The following is a 13,613-nucleotide window of genomic DNA, read 5'->3' as shown; positions in this document are numbered from 1 at the left end:
ATTCTGCTGCTAAGAGTTAATGCAGCACAGTTCCAGAATGTTCTGAAAGTATCTGACCCTGCCTGTCACATTGCTGTTAGAGCTCTTTGTTTTTTTTGTTGTGCGGAGAAGTTAGAATATAATCAGCTGAGCCTGCGGCATTTTCCCTGCTATAGCTTTTCAGTGCATTGACTGATCTTCTACAAACTTCTAAATGAAACGGTGCATTCTGCAAATAACAGTTTCCTTTCTAATCAAGTCCCAAGAATTTGGGTGTAATTATTTAATTGTTGTTTTTTAAGAGACAAAACCACTACCAGTTTTTTCTGGGGAGCTCTCATGTTCAGGGTTCATGATTGGTGGCAGGGAGCAGTCCTGTAATCCTTGTTGAAATCTCAGTCTGTAAATACAGTGCTTGAAGCAGCTGAGGATGAGTGTGCGGAGCCATCTCAGAGGAGGCTACTAGGCTTTCTCAGTTCTATTTGCAAAGGCAGGTTCCCTTGTTTGTTTTGCCACATTTCAGGATATTGGTTTAAAAATCTGTAGGTTACTGGAAGGAATGTGCATCTATTTGGTGTCTGGCATTAGGGCTGGGTGATACCGATCTCATGGCAATTTAATCACAACAAAGTGTCTATGAGTATAAAATGGAGTAGAATTCTGTTCCAAGCAACATTTCTGCAGTACAGAATGGTTCACTGCTTTTATTTTGTGAGTAATTTGATAAATGTATCATTCCATATTGTCACGTTTACCTCTAAGTACCTGGCATGAGTGAGTAACTCTAAGTATTGGCTTTAAAAATTAAAGTTGCCTTGGGAGTGTATCATTCATTATTCATTTAGCACGGTGTGAAAAGAAGGATGTCATCTTCCAGCACAAACTAAATTAATGGCTTAAATTATTAGCATGTACACTGCTGTCTTCTCTAGCAAATGTATTAGTTACTGTCATCCTTTTAAATATGAGTTGACAGGATATTGTCCACTTTTCCTTCAGTGGGTGAAAAACTGCAAGGCAAGTTTCTAAGTCCTAATTAAATATTTGGCTCTTGCTCGACTCTGAAAATTGTAACATTTAAACAACGGTTTGACCTGTATTAATTAATTGATGCATTTTGCTGCATACACAAAATCTTGGTGGAAAGAAATGTACAGCATAACTGTACATTTAAATGTTTTCTAAAAATAGATAAGATACAGTTCAAAACAGTTAAATGATTGTATTTTCTATCTTAGTTTATTATTCGTATTATTGGTTCTTTGGATACTTTGAAATACTGAAAAACTCAGAGCTCAGGATTGTGGTAACGCTGCTAGTTCTTATGTGTGCATAAATGTATGTGCAGGCTGCTACAGTGCAGGAACGATGGAAGGATCCTGCTGTATTTATCACTTCAATTTCAGTATGATCTCCTCATTCATAGTTTTGGGAGAGCATCTGCAATTCTTAGCAACTCCCTCCCCAGCTGGGATCTCTTTGGCCTTCTAAGACCTGTGTATGACACACGATATGGAGAGCGGCAGCTCTGAGTCCTGGCAGAGTTGCAGCAGCAGGATAGAGTGGAGATGGTACCAAGAAGGGAGAACGATGTTTCTGCAGCTAATAATTTGTTTTGCCCGTATTACACATGCTCACAGATGGGAGAATACTTCACCTAAGCGGGTTTCTTTTGTTAGGACACAAAATAATATCATGTGTTTGAGATTATATTAAGATATAGGTTTAGGGACCAAAAAATGGTCTTCTGTATTGCTGTAAATTTGTCCTGAGAGCAATGTTGGCACTGCCCTGAAAGTCCTGCTTCTGACCTCCAACATCAAACCCAACAGACTCTTGTTACAAGTATTTCTTTCTCAGGCTCCATGCAGGAGACCGCTAGGCCTCAGCAGGCCACAAGGTACTCCGGTGTTCTGTGTTTACTTCTGGGTGTACTGAGTCCCCCGTTCATCAGCTGTATGTGAACCCCATTCAACTTTCCACATTTTGAGCTTTACATTACATTTGTTTCATGCCTTTTATAGCCATTTCAGGATGGAAATTGTTTATGTTCCTGGGTTTTCCACGCCAGGGAGTGTGAACATTCTTGTTGTTACCTAAGGTGGGTGCATGGACCAGATGCACACCTCCAGCAGCAGTTCCAGAGCTTCCATACAAGATTTAACCTTTTAGTGTACCTAATCTATTTTTTAATTGCATTCATTAAATAGTCATAATGAACCATTTTATGAGGATGTGATTTTTGAAAGGGCTGCTGTGATCTTCTGCTGTAAAATAACCTAAAAGTCAGCTATAATAGTGCACTGACAATGAAATTCATTTCTGTCTCAGGAGGCAAGTGATGACAAAACTCTGTGAACTTCAAAAATTGTAATCAGTGTATATCAGAAAGTCTATACCACTGGGGAATCCTTGACAGACTTCCCCATCTGGAGACTAGGGAATTGTTTGATTTACCATATGTTGGTTGTAAATAAACTGCAAACCTAAAAATCACTGTTAATATCTCCAAGTAATTGTGTAAATAACTGAATATATGTATATAAGGTAGTCCTGAAGCAGCCTCAACTGTGCAGGATTAATCACAATAAGCTGATATTCTAATCTAGATACCAATAGATTTGAATCAAGTAAGGATAGGAAGGCAAAATGAGGAAAGAAATTTTTCTCCAAGATTTTGTAGTAAAGAGTATAAGAGTTCTACACCAACAGCAAGCACTGCTAACTGTGTACACCTCTCCTGGAACTGCTGCCTGCTAGCGTGTCTGAGATGTCAGGTATCACCGGGGTTTAATGAACTCAAATACACACATCAAACCTTAACACGAGCTATTTAAAAAATCTTGGCTTAGATTTCCACAAGGAAAAAGACAGTGATAAGGACTTCAGATGGTGTAAATGGGAGAGGCAGCTGCTGTTTTTTAAACTGTTTCTTAAACTCTGAGTTGTGCTGTTTGCCTTCAGTGCGTTCCTCCTGACTTGGAGGATCTGAATGCTCAGAGTTGCTTGAAGTCATCAATGGGCTAACATCACTTTGGATCAAGTCTGGAACACAGAAACTGTATCATGCTGCAGTAATGAATTCTGTTATTAATGTGCTCCAGGGATGTTTTTATTTTATAAGGTATGGTGCAAAGACTTTTGTTATTGATGTAATCATCTCTTTTGAATACTTTAGAGATTAGTTATTTATGCATTATTTACATCTAGTTCAAAATAAAGTGTATTGTAACTGATATTTATCAAAATATATGTTTGGAACATCAAAGCATTACATTGCTAATTCTTCTTGCTAAGGTAGCTTTGTTTTGCTTCTAGGTATGGTAGTGGGAAAGAAAGCTGCTGCTTCTTCGCTGTTTATCTTGTTTAGATCTTCACCATAACTTTGTTCATTTTAAGTGATGCAATGCAGAGTAGTTTCCCAGGCTGCTCCTGTAAGGGCAGGTTAGGCTGAACACTCAGTTCAGATTACATTTGGAGTCTGTATGGAACTGAGTCAGTGTCCATTTTTATTAACCATCTTTTCAGTACAGCATTCTTTCCTCCACTACACATGCACCATGCCATCATCTACTGCAGGAGCAGTGAGTCTCTGTGGGTGTCGTCACCTCTGCAGGGAAGCATCTCTGGTGACTCACAAGGTTGTAACCTTCAGCACAGTGCAGACCTCAGATAATAGGCTATTGCAAAGGAAGGATCTTTCTGGGACCCTGAATCCTTCCATTTAGTGAATGAGGATTTTGAATCTATCCATTCAGTGAACAAGGATCCTAAATCCTTCCATTCAGTGAGCTAATGTGACTTGCATCAGAACTCTGCATTTGTGATACTGGTTGGAGAATTTGCAGTTGTTGTTCTGTGTTCTGGTGGGTATAGAGATATTTGAAGAAGAGTCCGCCATAAAGGAGAAAGAGGACTTGAACTCAGTGGTCCTTACAGATCCCTTCCAATTCAAGGTAATCTGTAAGTGATATTAAAATATTTACAGAAGACAGCTGGGAGAATGGGGCAGGGAGTGCTCGTTACCATTAGAATCTCTAAGTTTTGCAGTATAACAATGTAAATTTATTCCAGCTCTTAAGTGTTAAATTCTGAAACAGGCATAGTTAATATTAAATATCACTTCTTCATTTCAGTAATTGAGTATGCTGCTAAGGACTGAGTTATCACAATCAAAATATATAAATATGTTTGTACATCCACAGGTCTAAAAAAGACAAGGCTAAAGCAGGGGTGAAGCCCGATACTTCTGATCAAGAACCAGAGGGACTGACACTTTTGGTACCAGACATCCAGAAGACTGCTGAGATAGTTTATGCTGCTACCACCAGTTTACGCCAGGCAAACCAAGGTAAAATAGAAATTCTTTTATTTGTTCATTGACAGATAATTTAAAATTGGTTTAAAAGCAAGAGAAAAGACTTCCCCCCAGCTGCAGTGACTGGCTACATTTTCAAGTGCAGCTGTCTGGAGCTTTGCATTAGTCTTAAATTCTAAAATCAGGATATAGAATAAATCGAGTTAGAGGACATCTCATAACCTTCTGCACCGTTATGTAGTACATTGTTTTTCCTGTTAGAAGACAGGAGATATAACCTATAGAAGCAAGGCCTTTGCTATTAAAGCTAAACCTTGTGAATTAGCATGTTTATAGGCAGAACAAAAATCTGAATTGTGGATTGAACCGCATATAGCCAACCAACCACCTGATTGTCTAGTAAAGAAAACTAAGGAGAAGTGATGTAATTAGTGAGAATGTGTTTTGTGAAGGAGTTTATAACCAGCTCCTGATATTGGAGAGTGGATAAAAGAATACTCATGGCAGCACTGGTCTTGAATTATTCCTGAGCTGAGATAACCATCTTTATTTAGCTGTTCGGATAATGAAAAGTAAGAGTGAGAAATGTGGAGATGGCTAAAGAGGTTAAGATCAGAGGCAGCCTGGCCTGCAGCAACCATGCTCTGGTCCATTTAGTGATCTTAAGGAATGTAGGCCTGGCAAAGACTGGAGTCAGGACCCTGATCTTCAGTAGAGCAAACATCAGGTTGTTGAAGAAATTGTTGGAAGAGATCTCTTGAGAGAAATGTGCTTAGGGACAAAGGAACAGAACAGAACTGGCAGCACTTTAAGAATGTGTTTCTGATAGCATAAGCTCTCCATCCCCCAGAATAAGAAATGAGACAGAAGAGGCAGCAAACCAGCATAGCTGAGCATGGAACCATGACCTCAACCCTTCCCCATACTCCAGTTGCTGTGTAAAAGCCTTAAATTACTACTGTTGCCTGGAAAAGGAAAAAAAAAATAGTAGCTGGAGCATCTCTCTCCTATGATGAAAGGTGAGGGAGTTGGGATTGTTTAGCTTGGGAAAGAGAAGTCTTCAGGGAGACCTCATCATGATCTTTCAGTAATTGGAAGGAGCTTACAAGCAGGAGGGAGGCTTATTCTTTACACAGGTAGATAGTGACAAAGGGGAATGGCTTTAAACTGAAAGAGGGGAAGTTTAGGTTAGATGTTAGGAGGAAATTCTTCACTCAGAGGGTAGTGAGGCAACTGGCACAGGCTGCCCAGAAAAGCTGTGGATGCTCTAAGACTGGGCTTGATGGGCAGTCTGATCTAGTGGTTGACAATTCTGCCCACAGCAGGGTAGTTGGAACTGGATGATCTTTGAGATTCCTTCCAATCCAAGCCATTCTGTGATACTGTGAAAAAAATCTGTATGTTGTGAGTGATCCCCAGTATTCAGAATTCTTTGCAGATACTGTAATCATAAAATGTCATTTCAAGATAAATAATCCCCAAATGTTTGGTGTATTTGCCCCAGAATTACATTAACTACAAATAATCATCACATTTTATTTAACAGAAAAGAAGATGGCTGAATATTCCAAAAAAGCTGCTGTGAAGCCCAAACCATTGTCTGTTTTACGCTCTCTTGAAGAAAAGTATGTGGCTGTCATGAAAAAACTCCAGTTTGGTAGGTTGAGAAGTGTGAATGTACTTTAGAAAGCGTGTGCATAAGAAATAATCTGTTGCAATGATACCATAATTATATTTTGAAATAATTTTAAGGTATTTTTAAATGATACTTTTCATACATGGAAAATTATACAAGTCGGTATTCTCAGGCTGCCAGCTAATGTGATCATTGAACAAATAGGAAATGTGTTACGTTATCTGTATACTACGTGAATGGAACCAGTCACAAAATTCAGATATGATGTTCATATTTTCATTCCAGTACTGATTTGTGAGATTTTCAGTCCTCAGATTCTATTGCAACATTAGTTCATATATAAAAATAATTTTTTTAAAGCTTTTATCAAGCCTTATTAAAAGTACATTTTTTAAAAATATGGCTTTTATTTTTTAAATGGAATAGAATTCAGAAGAAAACGTGTTAGAGTAAAATGGAACTGTCGCAAACTTTATTCTGTGCTTCTTTGTGAAACTCAGTATGTTGCATTTGGAAAAAACGGGGAGAATCAGTGCTCATTTTGGCCATAAGAGAATGTGTTTGAAGAAATTCATAAAGAATAGCATCTTATCCAAATAGAGCTGTAAAATTATTGCAGACGCATATTTATGAATATTTTTTGAGTTGCAGTGACAATATTTGCAGTCACATTTATTTGCTGCTGTATTTGTAAGGGATTTTCCTCACAAGTGTTTGTGGAGTTGTATGCCTCACATGTATGCCAGGAATAGGCAGGTAGGAAAGTTTGTAATGGCAGCTTCTCATTCTGTCAGCCAAGCTGCAGATTTTGTATATTAAATGACTAAAGAAAATTAACCTCACTGTAATTTTGTATGATCTTCTAATAACATTTGCAACCACGACACAATTAAATGCTGTTGGCACTAGTAGCATTATTATGTATTCATAAATACCATTGTATTCCTGGCCTGGAGAAGCTGGTAGCCTTCCAAATCAGAAGTGGCATACATTGGACAAGTTGCATATGAGAGCTTGTAAATTTGCTGCAGGAGTTCATTTGACTCAAAACTGGTAATGCTTTGTTTTTTGAGATCACTGTTAATTCCCAAGGTGCACATTTTCTTGATTCACATTTCCTGATTTTAAAACTCAGAATCTTCATCCAAGACTGATCTGTTATTAACTTCACTGTTTTCCTGAGGCTTTTTTTTTTTTTTTTCTCTTCTAGATACATTTGAAATGGTTTCTGAAGATGATGATGGAAAATTGGTTTTTAAAGTAAATTACCACTACATGTCTCAGGTAAAAAATGCAAGTGATGCCAACAGTGCTGCCAGAGCTCGACGTCTTGCACAAGAAGCTGTGACTCTTTCTACATCACTGCCTCTCTCATCTTCATCCAGTGTTTTTGTACGTTGTGATGAGGAGCGGCTTGACATTATGAAGGTAATGTTTTTTTTATTTCCCTCTTTCAGCTCAGTATATAAGAAGATACAGAAGTATTTCATTTGTACTTTAGTTGTTATCTCAACTTCTAAACTAATATAGTTGGTGGTATTTTAGTCTGATGATTTTTCAAGAACTTGATGGGCATCCGTCTGCCAATAGAGGACTTTGTTAGTGAAGTAGACTTAATAGGACAGGGTTTGTTCTTTAGCTACTCTGAAAGGAAAAATGTAGTTTTGCTACTCCATTGCAGTCAAAAGTGTATCTTTGTATACTACGTTATTAAGTCAGTTAAAAATGGTAGGTATGGAGAAATACACTGAGCACCTCTTGTCCTGAAGCAAGAAGGCAGACATGTTAGCGCCTTCTGTTTTGCTTTCCATTTGTAATCTGTAAGGAGAAATGGACATTAGCAGGGGATCTTCAGTTATCTAGACTACTGAAATGAACAGACTGATAGCCTGTATGTGAGGATGATATTTAATAATAATTTCTGATAAGTTGTGTTTGGAAATAAAAATTATTCCCATAATTTGCAGAAATCTCAACTGGATGACAAATATAAGGTTTCTTTCTGAAAACTGTCTTTTTGCTTTCTTAACGTTGGTAGGTTCTCATTACTGGTCCAGCAGACACCCCTTATGCAAATGGGTGCTTTGAGTTTGATGTGTATTTTCCACAAGATTATCCTAACTCCCCTCCACTTGTGAATCTGGAAACAACTGGAGGCCACAGTGTGAGATTTAATCCAAATCTCTATAATGATGGCAAGGTAGGTCAACTTTACTCTTGTGAAACTGACGAAACTTCTCCATTTAAGTTCTTTAGTGGTTTTGTGTCTTAAGCATGATGATTCTGATCTTCCAAGATTAAACAGTTTATGAATGGGAGGCCAAAGTACTTTTACAAAGTACTCGTTTACTCAGTACTTTGCTTCCAGTCATGTTTGCCCCCAGAATGTGGTATGTTTTGTATTCTGGGTTTGGTAAACCTGGTAGTTTGTCCAAATGTAGGTTGCTCATTCAGATGCTCCGTGATTGTGTGTGTGTGGAGGCAGGTCCTGCTGTCATGCAGCCGTGGCCAGCAAGGTTTAAGAAAAGGGCAAGGGTTCATCAGCAGCTTAACAGGCACCTTAGTGAAAAGAATGTACCACTTTGTCCAATGACTTCGTGAAAACCCTGCATGTCTTCATCTATAACGTTGCACAGTACTGAGTTCTACTGCTACTCAGTGGTATAGCAATTTCTTTTCCAAATTTTCTTAAGAAAATTTGCTCATAACTGACTCTTAATTAAAATATTCAAGTGTGTATAAAAAGCTGAGAGAGGTATTGCACACTCCCTGAATTTAGAGGTGCTTGGTTTGTTTTTTTTTCTCCTTTTACAATCAAATGATCAGCAGAAATGTTCTTTTCCACTTTCCTTGCTAAATTAGTCAGGCAGAGATCTATTTAAGCTAAGTGATCCAGGATTCCTTCCATGGACAAAGTGTGTTTCATATCAGTTGCAACTAGTTGCATTTGCCCATACCTTGTCTCTCTCTCCATGCAAAAGTGCTTTTTCTTAAAGGGAAGAAAAATTATCCTTTATAAAAGCAAATGCAACTCTAAACAAAGGATTGAATAACCATTTTGCTTTAAAAAATACTAAAACTTTTGGAAATTATATTAAAAGATGAAGCAAATGATGAGCTCTTCCTAGCCCCCAGTCTCCATGTTGTGGTATACCTCATTCTGAAGGTTCCAAAAACGTCACAGAAAATCAGGTGTGTGCCAGGGAGATGCAACTTCCACATATATCAAAAATAAGCACATATGAAATTCTGTGTAGAACAACCAAAATGGTTATCTGTATATCTCCACTGAAGACCAACAAAAAAGCTTTGATTGTACCAGAGTGGCACTCAACTTCTTTAATGCAAGATGTTTATGGCCAATGGTTTAACTTTTTTCCACTGCCTTTCATGGTTCCCCTTGCTTACTGTTTTCAGAAGCTGTAACGTTCCTTTCCAGTACTAGACACAGAGTTTTTTCTTAACATAGACACTGAATGTAATTCAAATTTGAGAATGTCTGTCCTTTTTCTCATGCTTAGCATTAAGTCACGGTGAATACTCTTATCTAGATTTCTTATATTTTGACTCATTGCATTCCCTTCTCTGATTGTTCCATTCTCATCATGATAAGGTTCCAGAACTCTATCCACTTGACTACAAAAAATTCAGATAAGTCATAAGAGTTGATAAGTGTTTTCAATTCCTTGTTAGTGTGACAGAGAGCACCTCTGAAATGCTTAGTCAGAATGATTTTCTTTAAAAACAAGAAGTGTTAGAACAGTATTTAAAGAAGAAAATAGAGAATCAGGTATTAATGATTCATTCATTTTTGGAGCCACTAGAATCCGTAAGTTTTCTTTGAAGGAAAGTAATGCGTTTGTTTTGTTCTTTTATCAGCATATGATCTTCTTCCTTATCCTCATTACTTTTATCCACTTTCATTTCAAATTAATTTCATGGGAAATAAACTTGTCTTTTGCAATGAAGTTACACAAAAATTTGCCCAAAAAAAAGGAACTTAATGTGAAGCTAACATTTTGTTCTACCCAAGCAAAGCAAATTTATTATAGTATTTATCTGTGGTATTAATCATGTGACTTTCTCAGGTATGCTTAAGCATTCTTAACACATGGCATGGGAGGCCAGAAGAGAAATGGAATCCTCAAACATCAAGTTTTTTGCAGGTGAGTATTTCTTGTTTCTCTTTAGTTTGTCACGGAGTAGTAAGTCTGCCAGTCTTAAGGCTTTCTCTTTGTGATTTTACTCTGGAATTTTCTTCCTTGAGTAAGGAAAAACAAAATAGTCGTCCATAAAATGTCTTATTGTGACATTCCTGTTCTGTAACTGGTACTAACCTGTTCATCTGAAATGTCTAAGCATTATTTTGCAAACAGGCTGGAATTTAGTTCGCCTATGTATTAGGTCAGTAAGCAGGGTCCAATTGAGAAGCTGTATTAGTAAGTGTTGCTATTTAGAAGATAAAAAGCTGCAACAATCAGTCTGATTCCCGAGGAGTTCAGAGCATGGGAGAATTAACTCAGGTCAGATTCATGAATGCAGGTAGATGTATCTACATATGAGTCTTTCAGTGCACGGTGAAGGAGCTGTGGGGGAGTTCATAACAGTTGATTGTTACTTCAGTGTTATTGTAAGGATGAAATTAATATGCTGTGAATGTCCAGCACTCAAGCCATTCTCAGTTTCTCTTGAGGAGTGCCTCTTTAAGCTGATTTTTTTTTAGTCTCACATGTATGCATCCTTTTGTTGCACTGGGAGCATATATTTGTTTACGTATACCCAGGCAGTCATATTTAGCAGCTACAATGGAGTTAAATAACTGCTTGAATTTGTCAGAAGCTGGACTGAAAACTCACAGAATACAAAACTCCCAGATCTTGTCTTCCTTCAAATATTTTCTTGTATTGGCAAATGCTGCAAGGTTGAGAAAAGCTGTCTCACCTATGTGAGGATCACTTTAATGCAATTAAAAAAAAAAAATCCAAATTATACTTTTGAAAAATGTTGCAGCTTTACAATAAAAAACCAATCTTGTCTTATCTGGCAAATCCTCACCTCTTTTACTCAGAAGTTAAATATGAATAGCTGATGACTTAAAACTAGTTAACTTTCATAATAGGTGTGATCCGTCAAATACAAAAAGAGTTACATCTTATTGATTTCGAAAGATTGCCTAGAAACAATTCCAACTGATTCCACATTTTTTGACTTGTATGTGGAAATCAAGAAAATTACATTGAACCTGGCTGGACTGAACACTTGTAACCCAGTCCATATGGGCACCTTTTCTTCAAGGTATCAGAGCATCCAACTTAAACTTTTAAGGGAGCCTGAGAGCATGTTGTCTATTTTGGTACTTCGGTGCTCTTGTAAGTGTGGAGATCTATCCTCATAGAGTCTTACCTATGAGATTATCTTACTCAGATTTTTTCACCACTTCACTTTTTTCAGCTATAAACCATTCCATAATGCCAAGTCTTACTGGTTAATTTCTGTAGGTTAACTGGAGTATTAACATACTTGATCCTTAACTACAAGCTTTTGATTGCAGGCAGAATTTTTTTTTTTTTTTTTTTTTTGAGGAAAGTTTCCAAGCTAAAAGATCCAACAAGTGATTAAGTGAATAGGATCAAAAGTTTATGGTGGGGATTTCTGTGCCACTTAAGATGATGTGGATAAGATCCATGTAACTATTGTACATATTAATTGGTTGCATGGTACCTTGTTATGCAATATGTACCTTTTTATGCAATCCCGGCATGATGAGCCACTTCAAGTTACTTAAAACTCAGTGGAACTGCTGCATAGTGTTAGACTCTATCAGTGTGATTGTGCAGAAGTAAGTTGCCAGTAAGATTAATTCAGCTGTGTACAGGCAACCTATCATCTTAATGGCTCATAATCATTTGATTTACATAGTTGTCAAGTGAAGCAACATCCCATTTATTATATGAAGAAATCTAGACCTTTAGACTTCCCTTAATTTTCTCCTAAGTGGCCAATGGAGTTGTTACCCAAGTTTAAAATAGTAAAAATAATGGAAGATACTATTTTTATTCTAACAATACATAAAAAACCAGCAAGCTGCTTTCAGACATGTGATATGCTTTCCCCATACACTTGGATTTTTTACATGTTGTAGTATGATCTTTCAGTAAAATTCAATATAATAAAGACAGTCCTTATAAAAATGTTTTGAAAGGCTGCTCTGACTGAATGCTTTTATAAGGAACAATGGCTTGTGGTTAGCAGTGAGGTAGCAGCATAGGGTGTGAAAAAACCTTACATGTGCATTTAAGTTTTGATGTTCTAGATAATACCTTTCTATAAAAACAATGTTTGGGAGAGGTGAGCTCTCTGATTTCAATATTGGTGGGTGCTGTAATTTTCCACAGAGCCATATAATTAGCATTTGGAAATGAATACAAAGTATAGTGCCAATTGTGATAGCTTTCACAGACAGAATGTGCGTGGTGCAAATTACCTTCCTTACTATCTCTGTAATGTAATATTTTGGTATGAGAAACTAACTTTTAAACCCTGGGATTTTTTTAATAAAGTTTTTGCATACTTCAAAACAGTCTTAATTGAAATTACTCTTGAATTGGGACAGCTCTAAAAGTACTTTGCTAAGTTACTTAGAGAATTCAGAGAAATCAGGTTTGTCTTCAGTTCTGAAAGTAATTTTGTGTCCATTCTCATTTTGTATGTCTTGGGTCTCCAACTACAGCCAACTAGAAACAATTATTCTCTCAGAAATCTTCTATTTCCAGCAGAAGATACTTGTGCTGGTACAAAAAGAAAGAAGAGGCACCTTGGAGAGAGAGGGAGAATGGCTCTAAAGTAGGAGGGCAGGGCTGGCTTTTACACTAGCAGGAAGTGTTCTCTTGAATTATTTCATTGAATATTCAGGTTTTGTTTCTTAAATTGAGCTTGAGGTGCACATACTGAAGTTGGACTTTGTGTTCTGTAGTGAGTCAATTCAGTCTGGCTTTGAGATGCTCAAAACTGAAACATATTCTGCTGTATTTATAGTCTACCACCAGTCTTCGCTTTGGTGCTTGATTTTCTTACATATTCATGAGTGTTGGTAATCAATTATGGAAATCATATAGGGTGAGTTACAGGTGATATTTTTGTGGCTCTGAAAGGTCATTTCACTTTGTTCAAGGCTTCTGGATAGTCCTGGAACACTAGAAAAGAAACACTGGCAAATTACTCAAAATGCTGTTTCCAACCAGTATTCCTTTTGGTCTTGTCTTGAAGAGTTGCTGTTTGTGCAGCTCATTCCTAGTACCACATGGACTGGCTTGGATGGTTTATTTATTTATTTATTTATTTTAAGAAGACTCTTAAGATGGCATCATCTACTGGAATTCATATTATGTCTTTATCTTAAGCTATTTATGGTGATGACAAAGCTCCACATTCTAAGAGATGAACAATTGATGTATACTAGTGAAAAACTGTAAAGGTATTCCTAAATTCTACAAGAAAACTGAGTAGAGGAATAAAACTGAGGAGTTATAGTTGTGCTATCTTTAGTGACAATCAGTGATAAATTAAATTAGCCCAGAATTTATCAGGACATACTAGGTTATGATAACTGTCCAAACAGTCCTTAACATTTTCAGTTTTCTGCCATAGGAATGTGTTAAGCAATAAGCACATACATCATGC

General features: G+C 37.1%; 1 protein-coding gene across 1 annotated transcript in view; it reads left to right on the top strand.

Annotated features, from left to right (window-relative positions):
* Positions 1-13,613, top strand: part of BIRC6 (baculoviral IAP repeat containing 6) — a gene marked incomplete at both ends in the record, with an annotated part of 169,687 nt that overhangs the window by 148,064 nt on the left and 8,010 nt on the right. Inside the window, 5 exons of the mRNA XM_079532802.1 lie at positions 4,185-4,330; positions 5,844-5,954; positions 7,144-7,361; positions 7,972-8,133; positions 10,022-10,099. Coding sequence (XP_079388928.1) covers positions 4,185-4,330; positions 5,844-5,954; positions 7,144-7,361; positions 7,972-8,133; positions 10,022-10,099 — 715 coding nt within the window. The remainder of the gene's footprint in view (positions 1-4,184; positions 4,331-5,843; positions 5,955-7,143; positions 7,362-7,971; positions 8,134-10,021; positions 10,100-13,613) is intronic.

Source organism: Tetrao urogallus, assembly GCF_951394365.1.
Source record: "Tetrao urogallus genome assembly, chromosome: 2".
NCBI lineage: Eukaryota > Metazoa > Chordata > Aves > Galliformes > Phasianidae > Tetrao > Tetrao urogallus.
This window is presented reverse-complemented; position numbering and strand designations above follow the sequence as displayed.